Below are 16,485 nucleotides of genomic sequence, written 5' to 3'. Positions count from 1 at the left end.
TGTTTATCCCCGGAAGCACCGTTTTCCCCACCACAAAGAAGTCAATTCTGGTGTATACGTTGTGTACTGGGGAGAAGAAGGAAACCTTTTTCTCCCCTGGGTGGGTGAACCTCCAGGGGTCCACCGCTCCCATCTGTTCCACAAAGTGACCGAGTACCCTTGCCATGTTTGAGGTTTTCCCCGTCTTGGGGTTTGATCTGTCAGTTGTTGGGTCCTGTACACAGTTGAAGTCCCCCCCATGATTAGCCGGTGGGTCGCTACGTCAGGAATTTCTGCCATGGTCTTCTTGATGAAGCTCGGGTTGTCCCAGTTGGGCGCGCACACGTTAACTAGTACTGCCGGTGCCCCATCCAGGGTCCCGCTAACCATGACGTACCGTCCCACTGGGTCCGTTACCGTCTTTGTCGCCCTAAACATCGTCCATTTGCTGATCAGTATTGCCACCCCCCCTGGCCCTCGTCCCATAACAGGAATGGTAGGTCTGTCCCACCCAGCCCTTTCTTACCCGCAGTCGGTCCTGCTCTCTCAGGTGTGTCTCTTGAAGGAAGATTGTGTCTGCCTTCGTGTTTCTTAGGTGGTTGCGGACTCTGGGTCTTTCCACTGGACCGTTGAGCCCCCTTACGTTCCAGGTGACTATCCTGGCAGGGGGCTTCTGTCCCTCGCTCCTGTGGGATTAACCATTCACCTGGTGGATGCGCCCCTGCCCTCCGAGGTTCCCCCTTGTTACGGGGCCGTCCAGGATGGCCGCTGTCACTGCTCTCTCCATGCGGTCGGGCCCATGTGCTCCGGGGTTTCCCTTCGTCCAGGGGAGCCCCGCCATGGTCGCCCGCCACGTGGGTAGCCCCCTTCACTCTGGTGTCTCCCTTCACCCAGAGGCTCGGAATAAGCGATTCCTTGTTCCGAGCCCTTGGTTGTGGCTCTGTAGCCCGATTGCTGTCCCTTTTCTAGCCTTGTTTGTCCCTCCGTCCCTGTGTTCCGCACCCCCCTGTGCCTCCCCCCCCCCCCCCATCTCTCCCTTTCCTCCCTCTCTCCCATATATCCCTCCTTTGTCCCTCTTTCCCCTGCTCCTATCCCCGTTTGCTCTCCTGCCTCTGTTGAGTGGTCCCACCCGCCCTCTGCCTGGCACCATCCCCCCCTGTTGGGGGCGTGCTGCGGCCCTGCTTTTTTGCATGTCCCCGGTGCTAGCTTTCTTGCTAGTGCGACGACCCCCCTCTAGGGAATTAGTGTCTCGCTTCTCCCCTGCCCAGCCTCTTTCTGTGCGCTCTTCCCCCGCCCTACCCTGCGCTCCCCCTATTTGCTCACCCTTCTGGCTTACTCTCGTGCCCTTGTGCTGGGGCCTGATTTCCCCCCCTATGGCGGTTCGTTGGGTAGCAGTTTGCTTTTTGTTCAGGGTGCGCTCGCCATGTTGGGGGTGGGGGCAGGGGGGCCTGGCGTTGCCTCCCCCCTCCCCCCGTCGGCGTGTTGTTGTCCCTTGCCAGGGGCCCCGTGTTTCTATCCTCGCTGTTGGTTTTCCAGCCCGTGTTCCTTGATAAATTTGTTTGCGTCGGCGGGGGCTGTAAAGAAATACTCTCTTTCTTGGTATGTGACCCAGAGTTTCGCTGGGTACAGCATTCCAAAGCGCACATTGTTCATGTGAAGGGGTGCTTTCGCTCTGTTGAATTTGGCCTGTCTCCTGGCGAGGCCTGCCCAATGTCCTCGTAAACTCTAAAGTGTCCTTTTGTGTAGTTTGGCTATAACTGCCCTCGGGTGTTCCCCCGCCCTGGGTTTCGGGCGCAGCGGCCGGTGTGTCCCCCTTTGCTCCGCCACCTGCCTGGTGGTGGTTGCCGGGGGAGGGTGGGGGGGGGTTTCGGGCCTTGTTGCTGTCTCGGACCCCGCTTTGGCTCAGGCCGCCACTCCTCTTGCCCCGCGTTGTTGTCCCGTGCGCTGCTGCCGCACGGGGGAGTGGCTCGGTCCCCGTTCCTGTGCTGCTTCTCCTCAGCCTACGTTCTGCTGTGCGGGGGGGGGGGGGGGGGGGGGGGGCTCGGTCGGGCCGGCTCGCAGGCCCACGCTCCGATGCATTATCTCCGTTCGGGGGGGGGGGGGGGACGACTCTCTCCGGCCGCTTCCTGGTCTCCGGTCCCGGTTCCTCTCGCACACCTTTCCTCCCCCCGGGCCGCAGCTTACCGTTCCGATCCCTTGCGGCCTCCTCTCCTTCTCCCTGGTGGGCGCTCCCCTAGTGTTTCTGCCGCTCGCTCTGCTCCAGAAGCCCAGGTCTCCGACCCCGCTCCGTCTTGGAGTCTGGGTCGCTCCCCTTCCTCCGCACTCTCCCGCCTTGTGGGGGCCCAGTCGGCCAAGCTCGCGCACCCGGGCGCACGTTCTTCGTGGTGGAACGCAACGCAACTGTGTTCCTCCCTCAGGAGCTCCTCTACCCACGACCGCCACTGGAGCCAAAGCTGAAGTCCGCCGGCGCCGTTCTAACCTGGTCTTACCCGGCGGGACCTCAGCGTGGAAGGGTCCGGGGGCGGCCTGTGGGGGTGTCCGACCCTTCGCTGTGGCCTAGCCCGCGATCGGGGCCCACCGATTGGCAGGCCGACCTCTCGGGCTGGGGGCCTCCTTTGTTCCGTGCTCGTCCCTGTAGTCCTACACCATGTTGCGTCAGGGCTGGCGCGGAGAAGGGAGACACCACGCATGTGCAAAAAACGCGACGGTCCCACTGCGCATGCGCGGACCCCGCGGCGCCCATCTGGCGCCGGGATCGGCAACTGGATTCCTGTACCGGCCCCACCCGATCAGGCGCCAGAATGTGGCGACGAGGGGCTTTTCACAGTAACTTCATTGAAGCCTACTTGTGACAATAAGCGATTATATATTGGAGCGGTGTGGGTCGCTCCAGTGTCGTGCTGGCCCCCTGTAGGGTCAGAATTGCTGATCCTGAGGCCATGTTGACGCCATCGGGAAACGCGACGGCATTTACGACGGCGTCAACACTTAGCCTCAGGATCAGAGAATCTCGCCGTGTGTTTGGAAGATGCTGTTAATGGATCCTCTGTGAGTTGCTGCAGTGCACCTTGTAACTGGTACAGGTTATAGCTATGGTCTGCCTTTGGTGGAGGGAATGATTGTCGAACATGGTGAATGAGGGATTCTTTAGGGAATAACTCACCTTCTGACTCCCTAAAACCTGTTCTTCATCGACAAGAGCCAGGAGTGTGATTGAATACTCTCCACTTGCCTACAACTCCAACAGCAACTCAACACCACCCAGAACAAAGCAGACCGAGTCATGGCCACCCCACCCACTGCCATCAACATTCACTTCCTCCAGGACCCACCCATACTCTCTAAACTCCACCCACAGACGTCAGTCTCCACCCACATGTTCTAAACCCCACTCACCTTTCCCCCAAGTCCACCTTTGCCCCCAAGTCCACATTCTTCTAGGTCCCACCCACACCTTCCAAGCCCCGCCCATACCTTCCAAGCCCTGCCCACGAGTTCCCCAACCGCCCACACTCTCCAACCTTGTCCACGTTTTCCAAACCCCGCCCACATTTCCAAGCCCCGCCCATTCATTTCAAGCCCCGCCTTTCCCGCCATCCGCCTGCCGAAACCCGCGAGCGACTGCGCATGCGAACTCCACCCCAGGGACGGTTGGACGGCAACACAATTGGTTTGCGGGCAGTCTTGACAGGGACCAACAACAATTAAATTCACGATTTGAAACTAAAATACAAACAAGGAATCATGTCCGTTATGCTTCAAATTATACTTGTTGCGAACTTATTGTGGTTATTTTTGTGTCTGTCGCACAGTTGAATGAGGCGGATGTTTCACCCGGAGCTGATTCCCGGGCAGACTCGGACCCGGACCCAATTCCCCGGCGGACCCGGCGCGACGGTTAAATCGCGGGGATTGGGGAGCTCGGAGGCGGGGATCAGATATGGAGCTGTCACCGCTCATCAAGAAATTGGGTACAGAGCGGCGGGGAAAGAAGCGTTACATCAAAATATTCTATTAACAGCGCGGAATCCCTTTGGAAATATTTGTAAAATACAGGCTCACGGTGGAGTCACTCTCGGCACTAGTGTCTCGGGTGGAGTCTGTCTAATAGTGTCTCGGTACTAGTGTCTCGCTGGAGTCTCTCTCTCTATAATAGTGTCTCGGTGGAGTTTCTCAAATAGTATCTCGGTGGAGTCTCTCCATAATAGTGTCTCGGTGGAATCAGTCTATAATAGTGTCTCTGTGGAGGCTGTCTCTCTCCAATAGTGTCTCTGGAGTCTAACAGTGTCTCTGTGGAGTCTCTATAATAGTGTCTCTCCATTATAGTATTGGTGGAGTCTCTAATAGTGTCTTTGGAGTGTCCATGATAGTGTCACGGTGGAGTCTCTAATAGTGTCTCGGTGGAGTCTCCAATAGTGTCTCGGTGGAGTCTCTCTAATAGTGTCTCGATGGAGTCCTTCTATAATTGTGTCTCAGTGGAGTCTTTCTATAATTGTGTCTCGGTGGAGTCTTTCTATAATAGTGTCTACGTGGTGTCTCTCTACAATAGTGTCTCGGTGGAGTCTCTCCACAATAGTGTCTCGGAGTCCTCTCTCTATAATAGTGTCTCGGTGAAGTCTCTCTAATAGTGTCTCGGTGGAGTCTCTCTAATAGTGTCCCGGTGGAGTCTTTCTATAATAGTGTCTCAGTGGAGTCTTTCCATAATAGTGTCTACGTGGTGTCTCTCTACAGTAGTGTCTCTGTGGAGTCGCTCTCTCCAATAGTGTCTCTGTGGAGTCTCTATAATAGTGTCTCGTTGGAGTCTCTATCCACAATAGTGTCTCGGTGGAGTCTCTCTATAATAGTGTCTCTGTGGAGTCTATAATAGTGTCTCGGTGGAGTCTCTCTAATGGTGTCTTGGTGGAGTCTCTCTAATGGTGTCTCGGTGGAGTCTCTCTAATTGTGTCTCGGTGGAGTCTCTCTAATTGTGTCTCGGTGGAGTCTCTCTAATTGTGTCTCGGTGGAGTCTCTCTAATTGTGTCTCGGTGGAGTCTCTCTAATTGTGTCTCGTTGGAGTCTCTCTAATTGTGTCTCGGTGGAGTCTCTCTAATTGTGTCTCGGTGGAGTCTCTCTAATTGTGTCTCGGTGGAGTCTCTCTAATTGTGTCTCGGTGGAGTCTCTCTAATTGTGTCTCGGTGGAGTCTCTCTAATTGTGTCTCGGTGGAGTCTCTCTAATTGTGTCTCGGTGGAGTCTCTCTAATTGTGTCTCGGTGGAGTCTCTAATTGTGTCTCGGTGGAGTCTCTCTAATTGTGTCTCGGTGGAGTCTCTCTAATTGTGTCTCGGTGGAGTCTCTCTAATTGTGTCTCGGTGGAGTCTCTCTAATTGTGTCTCGGTGGAGTCTCTCTAATTGTGTCTCGGTGGAGTCTCTCTAATAGTGTCTCGGTGGAGTCTCTCTAATAGTGTCTCGGTGGAGTCTCTCTAATAGTGTCTCGGTGGAGTCTCTCTAATAGTGTCTCGGTGGAGTCTCTCTAATAGTGTCTCGGTGGAGTCTCTCTAATAGTGTCTCGGTGGAGTCTCTCTAATAGTGTCTCGGTGGAGCCTCTCTAATAGTGTCTCGGTGGAGTCTCTCTCATAGTGTCTCGGTGGAGTCTCTCTAATAGTGTCTCGGTGGAGTCTCTCTAACAGTGTCTCGGTGGAGTCTCTCTAACAGTGTCTCGGTGGAGTCTCTCGAATAGTGTCTCGGTGGAGTCTCTCTAATAGTGTCTCGGTGGAGTCTCTCTAATAGTGTCTCGGTGGAGTCTCTCTAATAGTGTCTCGGTGGAGTCTCTCTAATAGTGTCTCGGTGGAGTCTCTCTAATAGTGTCTCGGTGGAGTCTCTCTAATAGTGTCTCGGTGGAGTCTCTCAAATAGTGTCTCGGTGGAGTCTCTCTAATAGTGTCTCGGCAGAGTCTCTCTAATAGTGTCTCGGTGGAGTCTCTCTAATAGTGTCTCGGTGGAGTCTCTCTAATAGTGTCTCGGTGGAGTCACTCTAATAGTGTCTCGGTGGAGTCACTCTAATAGTGTCTCGGTGGAGTCTCTCTAATAGTGTCTCGGTGGAGTCTCTCTAATAGTGTCTCGGTGGAGTCTCTCTAATTGTGTCTCTGTGGAGTCTCTCTAATTGTGTCTCGGTGGAGTCTCTCTAATTGTGTCTCGGTGGAGTCTCTCTAATTGTGTCTCGGTGGAGTCTCTCTAATTGTGTCTCGGTGGAGTCTCTCTAATTGTGTCTCGGTGGAGTCTCTCTAATTGTGTCTCGGTGGAGTCCATCTCTCTCTATAATGGTGTCAATGGAGTCCATCTCTCTCTATAATGGTGTCAATGGAGTCTATCTCTAATAGTGCCTCGGTGGAGTCTCTCTCTATAATAGTGTCTCGGTGAAGTCTCTCTAATTGTGTCTCGGTGGAGTCTCTCTAATAGTGTCTCGGTGGAGTCTTTCTATAATAGTGTCTCAGTGGAGTCTTTCCATAATAGTGTCTACGTGGTGTCTCTCTCTACAGTAGTGTCTCTGTGGAGTCGCTCTCTCCAATAGTGTCTCTGTGGAGTCTCTATAATAGTGTCTCGGTGGAGTCTCTATCCATAATAGTGTCTCGGTGGAGTCTCTCTATAATAGTGTCTCTGTGGAGTCTATAATAGTGTCTCGGTGGAGTCTCTCTAATGGTGTCTCGGTGATGTCTCTCTAATTGTGTATCGTTGGAGTCTCTCTAATTGTGTCTCGGTGGAGTCTCTCTAATTGTGTCTCGGTGGAGTCTCTCTAATTGTGTCTCGGTGGAGTCTCTCTAATTGTGTCTCGGTGGAGTCTCTCTAATTGTGTCTCGGTGGAGTCTCTCTAATTGTGTCTCGGTGGAGTCTCTCTAATTGTGTCTCGGTGGAGTCTCTCTAATAGTGTCTCGGTGGAGTCTCTCTAATAGTGTCTCGGTGGAGTCTCTCTAATAGTGTCTCGGTGGAGTCTCTCTAATAGTGTCTCGGTGGAGTCTCTCTAATAGTGTCTCGGTGGAGTCTCTCTAATAGTGTCTCGGTGGAGTCTCTCTAATAGTGTCTCGGTGGAGTCTCTCTAATAGTGTCTCGGTGGAGTCTCTCTAATAGTGTCTCGGTGGAGTCTCTCTAATAGTGTCTCGGTGGAGTCTCTCTCATAGTGTCTCGGTGGAGTCTCTCTCATAGTGTCTCGGTGGAGTCTCTCTAATAGTGTCTCGGTGGAGTCTCTCTAATTGTGTCTCGGTGGAGTCTCTCTAATAGTGTCTCGGTGGAGTCTCTCGAATAGTGTCTCGGTGGAGTCTCTCGAATAGTGTCTCGGTGGAGTCTCTCGAATAGTGTCTCGGTGGAGTCTCTCGAATAGTGTCTCGGTGGAGTCTCTCGAATAGTGTCTCGGTGGAGTCTCTCGAATAGTGTCTCGGTGGAGTCTCTCGAATAGTGTCTCGGTGGAGTCTCTCTAATAGTGTCTCGGTGGAGTCTCTCTAATAGTGTCTCGGTGGAGTCTCTCTAATAGTGTCTCGGTGGAGTCTCTCTAATAGTGTCTCGGTGGAGTCTCTCTAATAGTGTCTCGGTGGAGTCTCTCTAATAGTGTCTCGGTGGAGTCTCTCTAATAGTGTCTCGGTGGAGTCTCTCTAATAGTGTCTCGGTGGAGTCACTCTAATAGTGTCTCGGTGGAGTCACTCTAATAGTGTCTCGGTGGAGTCTCTCTAATAGTGTCTCGGTGGAGTCTCTCTAATAGTGTCTCGGTGGAGTCTCTCTAATAGTGTCTCGGTGGAGTCTCTCTAATAGTGTCTCGGTGGAGTCTCTCTAATAGTGTCTCGGTGGAGTCTCTCTAATAGTGTCTCGGTGGAGTCTCTCTAATAGTGTCTCGGTGGAGTCTCTCTAATAGTGTCTCGGTGGAGTCTCTCTAATAGTGTCTCGGTGGAGTCTCTCTAATAGTGTCTCGGTGGAGTCTCTCTAATAGTGTCTCGGTGGAGTCTTTCTACAAGAGTGTCTCGGTGGAGTCTTTCTACAAGAGTGTCTCGGTGGAGTCTTTCTATGATAATGTCTCGGTGGAGTCTTTCTATAATAGTGTCTCAGTGGTGTCTCTCTCTCCAATAGTGTCTTGGTGGAGTCTCTCTCCACAATAATGTCTCGGTGGAGTCCTTCTCTCTCTATAATGGTGTCGGTGGAGTCTCTCTTTGTAATAGTGCCTCAGTGGAGGGTCTCTCTATAACAGTGTCTCGGTGGGGCATTCTGGCTACGTTTGCCAATGATACAAAGATAGGTGGAGTCTCTCTAATTGTGTCTCGGTGGAGTCTCTAATTGTGTCTCGGTGGAGTCTCTCTAATTGTGTCTCGGTGGAGTCTTTCTATAATAGTGTCTCGGTGGAGTCTCTCTCCACAATAGTGTCTCGATGGAGTTCTCTCTCTATAATGGTGTCAGTGGAGGGTCTCTCTGTTATAGTGCCTCAGTGGAGTGTCTCTCTAACAGTGTCTCGGTGGGGCATTCTGTCTAAGTTTGCCGATGATACAAAGATAGTGGAGGGGCAGGTAGTATGGAGGAGGTGGGGAGGCTTCAGAAAGATTTAGACAGTTTAGGAGAATGGTCCAAGAAATGGCTGATGCACTTTGGAAAAATGAATAGAGGCATGGACTATTTTCTAAACGGTGACAAAATTCATAATGCTGAAGTGCAAAGGGACTTGGGAGTCCTAGTCCAGGATTCTCTAAAGGCAAACCTGCAGGTTGAGTCCATAATTAAGAAAGCAAATGCAATGTTGTCATTTATCTCAAGAGGCTTGGAATATAAAAGCAGGGATGTACTTCTGAAGCATTATAAAGCATTAGTTGTGCCCCATTTAGAATACTGTGAGCAACTTTGGGCCCCACACCTCAGGAAGGACATACTGGCACTGGAGCGTGTCCAGCAGAGATTCACACGGATGATCCCAGGAATGGTAACATACGATGAACGTCTGAGGATCCTGGGATTATATTCATTGGAGTTTAGGAGGTTGAGGGGAGATCTAATAGAAACTTACAAGATAATGAATGTCTTAGATAGGGTGGACGTAGGGAAGTTTTTTCCATTAGTAGGGGAGACTAGGACCCAGGGGCACAGCCTTAGAATAAAAGGGAGTCACTTTAGAACAGAGATGAGGAGAAATTTCTTCAGCCAGAGAGTGGTGGGTCTGTGGAATTCATTGCCACAGAGGGCGGTGGAGGCCGGGACGTTGAGTGTCTTTAAGACAGAAGTTGATAAATTCTTGATTTCTCGAGGAATTAAGGGCTATGGAGAGAGAGCGGGTAAATGGAGTTGAAATCAGCCATGATTGAATGGTGGAGTGGACTCGATGGGCCGAATGGCCTTCCGCTCCTATGTCTTATGGTCTTATAATAGTGTCTCGGTGAAGTCTCTCTCTATAATAGAGTCCCGTGCGGGAGGGTGCGGGTGTGTATTGAAAGATATCTGGAGGCTAACGACAACGGGGAGGTGCAGGTGGGAGTAGTATGGGAGGCGCTGAAGGCGGTGGTCAGGGGAGAGTTAATCTCCATCAGGGCTCACAGGGTGAAGAGCGAGGGCAGGGAAAGGGAGAGGTTACTGGGGGAGATTTTAAGGGTGGACAGGAGCTATGCAGAGGCTCTGGATGAGGGACTACTCAGGGAGCGACGAAGTCTCCAGACGGAGTTTGACCTGTTGACCACAGGGAAGGCAGAGGCACAGTGGAGGAATGCACAGGGGGCGATTTATGAATATGGGGAGAAGGCGAGCCGGATGCTGGCACACCAGCTCCGTAAGAGGGTGGCAGCGAGGGAAATAGGTGGAGTCAAAGATGGCAGGGGAACTATGGTGCGGAGTGCTGGGAAAGTGAATGAGGCTTTTAAGACCTTTTACGAGGAACTGTATAGGTCCCAGCCCCTAGGGGGAAAAGAGGGGATGCGGCGATTCTTGGATCAGTTGAGGTTCCCAAGGGTGGAGGTGCAGGAGGTGGCTGGTCTGGGGGCACCAATTGGGGTGGAGGAGCTGGTTAAAGGACTGGGGAGCATGCAGGCAGGGAAGGCCCCAGGGCCGGTTGGGTTCCCGGTGGAGTTTTACAGGAAGTATGTAGACCTGTTAGCCCCGTTGCTGGTAAGGACCTTCAATGAATCAAGGAAGGGGGGGGACCCTGCCCCCGACAATGTCGGAGGCGACGATCTCTTTGATCTTAAAGCGGGATAAGGACCCACTGCAATGTGGGTCGTATAGACCGATCTTGCTCCTTAATGTAGATACTAAGTTGCTGGCAAAAATGCTGGCCATGAGGATTGAGGACTGTGTTCCGGGGGTGATACACGAGGACCAGACGGGATTCGTAAAGGGTAGGCAGTTAAACACTAATGTGCGAAGGCTATTAAATGTGATAATGATGCCATTGGTGGAGGGAGAAGCGGAGATAGTGACAGCCATGGACGCGGAGAAAGCCTTTGATCGGGTAGAGTGGGAGTATCTCTGGGAAGTGTTGAGGAGGTTTGGGTTCGGGGGAGGGTTTATTAGTTGGGTTAAGCTCCTGTATAAAGCCCCGGTGGCGAGTGTGGTCACGAACCGGCGGAGGTCGGAGTATTTCCGGCTGTATCGAGGGACGAGGCAGGGGTGCCCCCTGTCCCCTCTGCTGTTCGCATTAGCAATTGAACCTTTGGCCTTGGCATTACGGGAGTCGGGGAAATGGAAGGGGGTCGTTCGAGGGGGAGAGGAACATCGAGTGTCGCTATATGCAGACGACCTGTTGCTGTATGTGACGGATCCAGTGGAGGGGATGGTTGAGGTAATGCAGATCGTACGGGAGTTTGGAGACTTTTCGGGCTATAAGCTCAATGTGGGGAAGAGTGAGCTCTTTGTGATCCATCTGGGGGACCAGGGAAGAGGGATAGATGACCTACCGTTGAGGAGGGCGGAAAGGAGCTTTCGATATTTGGGGATTCAGGTAGCTAGGAGTTGGGGGGCACTGCATTAACTCAATTTGACGCGATTTGTGAAACAGATGGAGGAGGATTTTAAAAGGTGGGACATGTTGCCACTCACTGGCGGGTAAGGTACAGTCGGTTAAAATGGTGGTCCTCCCGAGATTTCTTTTTGTATTCCAATGCCTCCCAATTGTGATTACTAAGGCCTTTTTTAAGAGGGTAAGCAGGAGCATTACGGGATTTGTGTGGGTGAGCAAGACCCCGCGGGTAAGGAGGGGGTTCTTGGAGCGTAGCAGAGATAGAGGAGGGTTGGCATTGCCGAATCTGGGTGGTTATTATTGGGCAGCCAATGTGGCAATGATCCGTAAGTGGGTGATGGAGGGAGAGGGGGCGGCGTGGAAGAGGTTGGAGATGGCGTCCTGCAAAGGAACGAGCCTGCAGGTGCTGGTGACGGCACTGCTGCTGCTCTCGCCGATAAGGTATACCACGAGCCCGGTGGTGGCGGCAACGCTAAAGATCTGGGGGCAGTGGAGACGGCACAGGGGTGTGACGGGAGCCTTGGTGTGGTCCCCGATCAGAGACAACCATTGGTTTGTCCCAGGAAGGATGGACGGGGGATTTCAGAGCTGGCATCGGGTAGGGATTAGAAGAATGGGGGACCTGTTCATTGATGGGACGTTTGCGAGCTTAGGGGCGCTGGAGGAGAAGTTTGGGCTACCCCCGGGAAACGCTTTCAGGTACATGCAAGTGAGGACGTTTGTGAGGCGGCAGGTGAGGGAATTTCCGTTACTCCCGGCACAGGGGATTCAAGATAGGGTGACCTCGGGCGTATGGGTCGGGGAGGGCAAGGTGTCGGCAATATACCAGGAGATGAAAGAAGAGGGGGAGGCTTTGGTAGAGGAGCTGAAGGGTAAATGGGAGGAGGAGTTGGGGGAGGAGATTGAGGAGGGGCTATGGGCTGATGCCCTAAGTAGGGTTAATTCCTCTTCCTCATGTGCCAGGCTTAGCCTGATACAATTTAAGGTGGTTCATAGAGCGCATATGACGGGGGCGTGGCTGAGTAGGTTCTTTGGGGTGGAGGACAGATGTGGGAGGTGCTCAGGAAGTCCGGCGAACCATGTCCATATGTTTTGGTCATGCCCGGCACTGGAGGGGTTCTGGAAGGGAGTGGCGGGAACAATATCGAAGGTGGTGAAAGTCCGGATCAAGCCAAGCTGGGGGCTAGCACTATTTGGAGTAGTGGATGAGCCGGGAGTGCAGGAGGCGAAAGAGGCCGGTATTCTGGCCTTTGCGTCCCTAGTAGCCCGGCGAAGGATCTTGCTAATGTGGAAGGAGGCGAAGCCCCCCCAGCGTGGAGGCCTGGATAAATGATATGGCTGGGTTTATCAAGTTGGAAAGGATAAAGTTTGCCTTGAGAGGGTCTGCGCAGGGGTTCTACAGGCGGTGGCAACCGTTCCTAGATCATCTCGTGGAGCGTTAGATGAAGGTCGGACAGCAGCAACAGTCTGTCTATAAATGTGTCTCTGTGGAGTTGCTCTCTCCAATTGTGTCTCTGTGGAGTCTCTGTAATAATGTCTCGGTGGAGTCTCTATCCATAATAGTGTCTCTGGAGTCTCTATCCATAATAGTGTCTCGGTGGAGTCTCTCTCTATAATAGTGTCTCTGTGGAGTCTCTATAATAGTGTCTCGGTGGAGTCTCTCCAATGGTGTCTCGGTGGAGTCTGTCTAATAGTGTCTCGGTGGAGTCTGTCTAATAGTGTCTCGGTGGAGTCTGTCTAATAGTGTCTCGGTGGAGTCTGTCTAATAGTGTCTCGGTGGAGTCTCTCTAATAGTGTCTTGGTGGAGTCTCTCTATAATAGTGTCTCGGTGGAGTCTCTCTATAATCGTGTCTCGGTGGAGTCTCTATAATCGTGTCTCGGTGGAGTCTCAATAATCGTGTCTCGGTGGAGTCTCTATAATCGTGTCTCGGTGGAGTCTCTATAATCGTGTCTCGGTGGAGTCTCTATAATCGTGTCTCGGTGGAGTCTCTATAATCGTGTCTCGGTGGAGTCTCTATAATCGTGTCTCGGTGGAGTCTCTATAATCGTGTCTCGGTGGAGTCTCTATAATCGTGTCTCGGTGGAGTCTCTATAATCGTGTCTCGGTGGAGTCTCTATAATCGTGTCTCGGTGGAGTCTCTATAATCGTGTCTCGGTGGAGTCTCTATAATCGTGTCTCGGTGGAGTCTCTATAATCGTGTCTCGGTGGAGTCTCTATAATCGTGTCTCGGTGGAGTCTCTATAATCGTGTCTCGGTGGAGTCTCTATAATCGTGTCTCGGTGGAGTCTCTATAATCGTGTCTCGGTGGAGTCTCTATAATCGTGTCTCGGTGGAGTCTCTATAATCGTGTCTCGGTGGAGTCTCTATAATCGTGTCTCGGTGGAGTCTCTATAATCGTGTCTCGGTGGAGTCTCTATAATCGTGTCTCGGTGGAGTCTCTATAATCGTGTCTCGGTGGAGTCTCTATAATCGTGTCTCGGTGGAGTCTCTATAATCGTGTCTCGGTGGAGTCTCTATAATCGTGTCTCGGTGGAGTCTCTATAATCGTGTCTCGGTGGAGTCTCTATAATCGTGTCTCGGTGGAGTCTCTATAATAGTGTCTCGGTGGAGTCTCTATAATAGTGTCTCGGTGGAGTCTCTATAATAGTGTCTCGGTGGAGTCTCTATAATGGTGTCTCGGTGGAGTCTCTATAATGGTGTCTCTAGAAGAGATCACTTATAATCCATTGTCTCGATTCTAAGTGTCTCTATAATAGTGTCTCGGTGGAGTCTAAAAGATAGTGTCTCGGTGGAGTCTATAATAGTGTCTCGTGAGTCCCTACTAGTGTCGGTGGAGTCTCTATAATAGTGTCTCGGTGTAGTCTCTAATAGTGTCTCGGTGGAGTCTCTAATAGTGTCTCGGTGGAGTCTCTAATAGTGTCTCGGTGGAGTCTCTAATAGTGTCTCGGTGGAGTCTCTAATAGTGTCTCGGTGGAGTCTCTAATAGTGTCTCGGTGGAGTCTCTAATAGTGTCTCGGTGGAGTCTCTAATAGTGTCTCGGTGGAGTCTCTAATAGTGTCTCGGTGGAGTCTCTAATAGTGTCTCGGTGGAGTCTCTAATAGTGTCTCGGTGGAGTCTCTAATAGTGTCTCGGTGGAGTCTCTAATAGTGTCTCGGTGGAGTCTCTAATAGTGTCTCGGTGGAGTCTATAATAGTGTCTCGGTGGAGTCTATAATAGTGTCTCGGTGGAGTCTATAATAGTGTCCCGGTGGAGTCTATAATAGTGTCTCGGTGGAGTCTATAATAGTGTCCCGGTGGAGTCTATAATAGTGTCTCGGTAAAGTCTCTCTATAATAGTGTCTCGGTGGAGTCTCTCTATAATAGTGTCTCGGTGGAGTCTCTCGATAATAGTGTCTCGGTGGAGTCTCTAATAGTGTCTCGGTGGAGTCTCTAATCGTGTCTCGGTGGAGTCTCTAATAGTGTCTCGGTGGAGTCTCTAATAGTGTCTCGGTGGAGTCTCTAATAGTGTCTCGGTGGAGTCTCTAATAGTGTCTCGGTGGAGTCTATAATAGTGTCTCGGTGGAGTCTATAATAGTGTCCCGGTGGAGTCTATAATAGTGTCCCGGTGGAGTCTATAATAGTGTCCCGGTGGAGTCTATAATAGTGTCCCGGTGGAGTCTATAATAGTGTCCCGGTGGAGTCTATAATAGTGTCCCGGTGGAGTCTATAATAGTGTCCCGGTGGAGTCTATAATAGTGTCCCGGTGGAGTCTATAATAGTGTCCCGGTGGAGTCTATAATAGTGTCCCGGTGGAGTCTATAATAGTGTCCCGGTGGAGTCTATAATAGTGTCCCGGTGGAGTCTATAATAGTGTCCCGGTGGAGTCTATAATAGTGTCCCGGTGGAGTCTATAATAGTGTCCCGGTGGAGTCTATAATAGTGTCCCGGTGGAGTCTATAATAGTGTCCCGGTGGAGTCTATAATAGTGTCCCGGTGGAGTCTATAATAGTGTCGCGGTGAAGTCTCCCTATAATAGTGTCTCGGTGGAGTCTCTAATAGTGTCTCGGTGGAGTCTCTCTATAATAGTGTCTCGGTGGAGTCTCTCTATAATAGTGTCTCGGTGGAGTCTCTCTCTAATAGTGTCTCGGTGGAGTCTCTAATAGTGTCTCGGTGGAGTCTCTAATAGTGTCTCGGTGGAGTCTCTAATAGTGTCTCGGTGGAGTCTCTAATAGTGTCTCGGTGGAGTCTCTAATAGTGTCTCGGTGGAGTCTCTAATAGTGTCTCGGTGGAGTCTCTAATAGTGTCTCGGTGGAGTCTCTAATAGTGTCTCGGTGGAGTCTATAATAGTGTCTCGGTGGAGTCTATAATAGTGTCTCGGTGGAGTCTATAATAGTGTCCCGGTGGAGTCTATAATAGTGTCCCGGTGGAGTCTATAATAGTGTCCCGGTGGAGTCTATAATAGTGTCTCGGTAAAGTCTCTCTATAATAGTGTCTCGGTGGAGTCTCTATAATAGTGTCTCGGTGGAGTCTCTCGATAATAGTGTCTCGGTGGAGTCTCTAATAGTGTCTCGGTGGAGTCTCTAATAGTGTCTCGGTGGAGTCTCTAATAGTGTCTCGGTGGAGTCTATAATAGTGTCTCGGTGGAGTCTATAATAGTGTCTCGGTGGAGTCTATAATAGTGTCCCGGTGGAGTCTATAATAGTGTCCCGGTGGAGTCTATAATAGTGTCCCGGTGGAGTCTATAATAGTGTCCCGGTGGAGTCTATAATAGTGTCCCGGTGGAGTCTATAATAGTGTCCCGGTGGAGTCTATAATAGTGTCCCGGTGGAGTCTATAATAGTGTCCCGGTGGAGTCTATAATAGTGTCCCGGTGGAGTCTATAATAGTGTCCCGGTGGAGTCTATAATAGTGTCCCGGTGGAGTCTATAATAGTGTCCCGGTGGAGTCTATAATAGTGTCCCGGTGGAGTCTATAATAGTGTCCCGGTGGAGTCTATAATAGTGACCCGGTGGAGTCTATAATAGTGTCCCGGTGGAGTCTATAATAGTGTCCCGGTGGAGTCTATAATAGTGTCCCGGTGGAGTCTATAATAGTGTCCCGGTGGAGTCTATAATAGTGTCCCGGTGGAGTCTATAATAGTGTCCCGGTGGAGTCTATAATAGTGTCCCGGTGGAGTCTATAATAGTGTCTCGGTGAAGTCTCCCTATAATAGTGTCCCGGTGGAGTCTATAATAGTGTCTCGGTAAAGTCTCTCTATAATAGTGTCTCGGTGGAGTCTCTATAATAGTGTCTCGGTGGAGTCTCTCTATAATAGTGTCTCGGTGGAGTCTCTCTATAATAGTGTCTCGGTGTAGTCTCTCGATATTAGTGTCTCGGTGGAGTCTCTAATAGTGTCTCGGTGGAGTCTCTAATAGTGTCTCGGTGGAGTCTCTAATAGTGGCTCGGTGGAGTCTCTAATAGTGTCTCGGTGGAGTCTCTAATAGTGTCTCGGTGGAGTCTCTAATAGTGTCTCGGTGGAGTCTCTAATAGTGTCTCGGTGGAGTCTCTAATAGTGTCTCGGTGGAGTCTCTAATAGTGTCTC

General features: G+C 51.3%; 1 protein-coding gene across 4 annotated transcripts in view; it reads left to right on the top strand.

Annotated features, from left to right (window-relative positions):
- The first annotated feature begins 3,620 nt into the window (after window positions 1-3,620).
- rttn (rotatin) overlaps window positions 3,621-16,485 on the top strand; it is a 294,394-nt gene continuing 281,529 nt past the window's right edge. For 3 of the 4 annotated variants that reach the window (XM_072467134.1, XM_072467132.1, XM_072467131.1), the window contains exon 1: window positions 3,622-3,950. In XM_072467134.1, the coding sequence (XP_072323235.1) occupies window positions 3,920-3,950 (31 nt within the window). In that variant the 5' untranslated portion in view covers window positions 3,622-3,919. Of the gene's footprint in view, window positions 3,951-16,485 lie in introns of all 4 variants that reach the window. The other variant, XM_072467133.1, reaches the window with a different exon arrangement.

This window comes from Scyliorhinus torazame, chromosome 11, assembly GCF_047496885.1.
Source record: "Scyliorhinus torazame isolate Kashiwa2021f chromosome 11, sScyTor2.1, whole genome shotgun sequence".
NCBI lineage: Eukaryota > Metazoa > Chordata > Chondrichthyes > Carcharhiniformes > Scyliorhinidae > Scyliorhinus > Scyliorhinus torazame.
The sequence above is the reverse complement of the archived record's forward strand: the minus strand, read 5'-3'. Positions and strand labels throughout refer to the sequence as shown.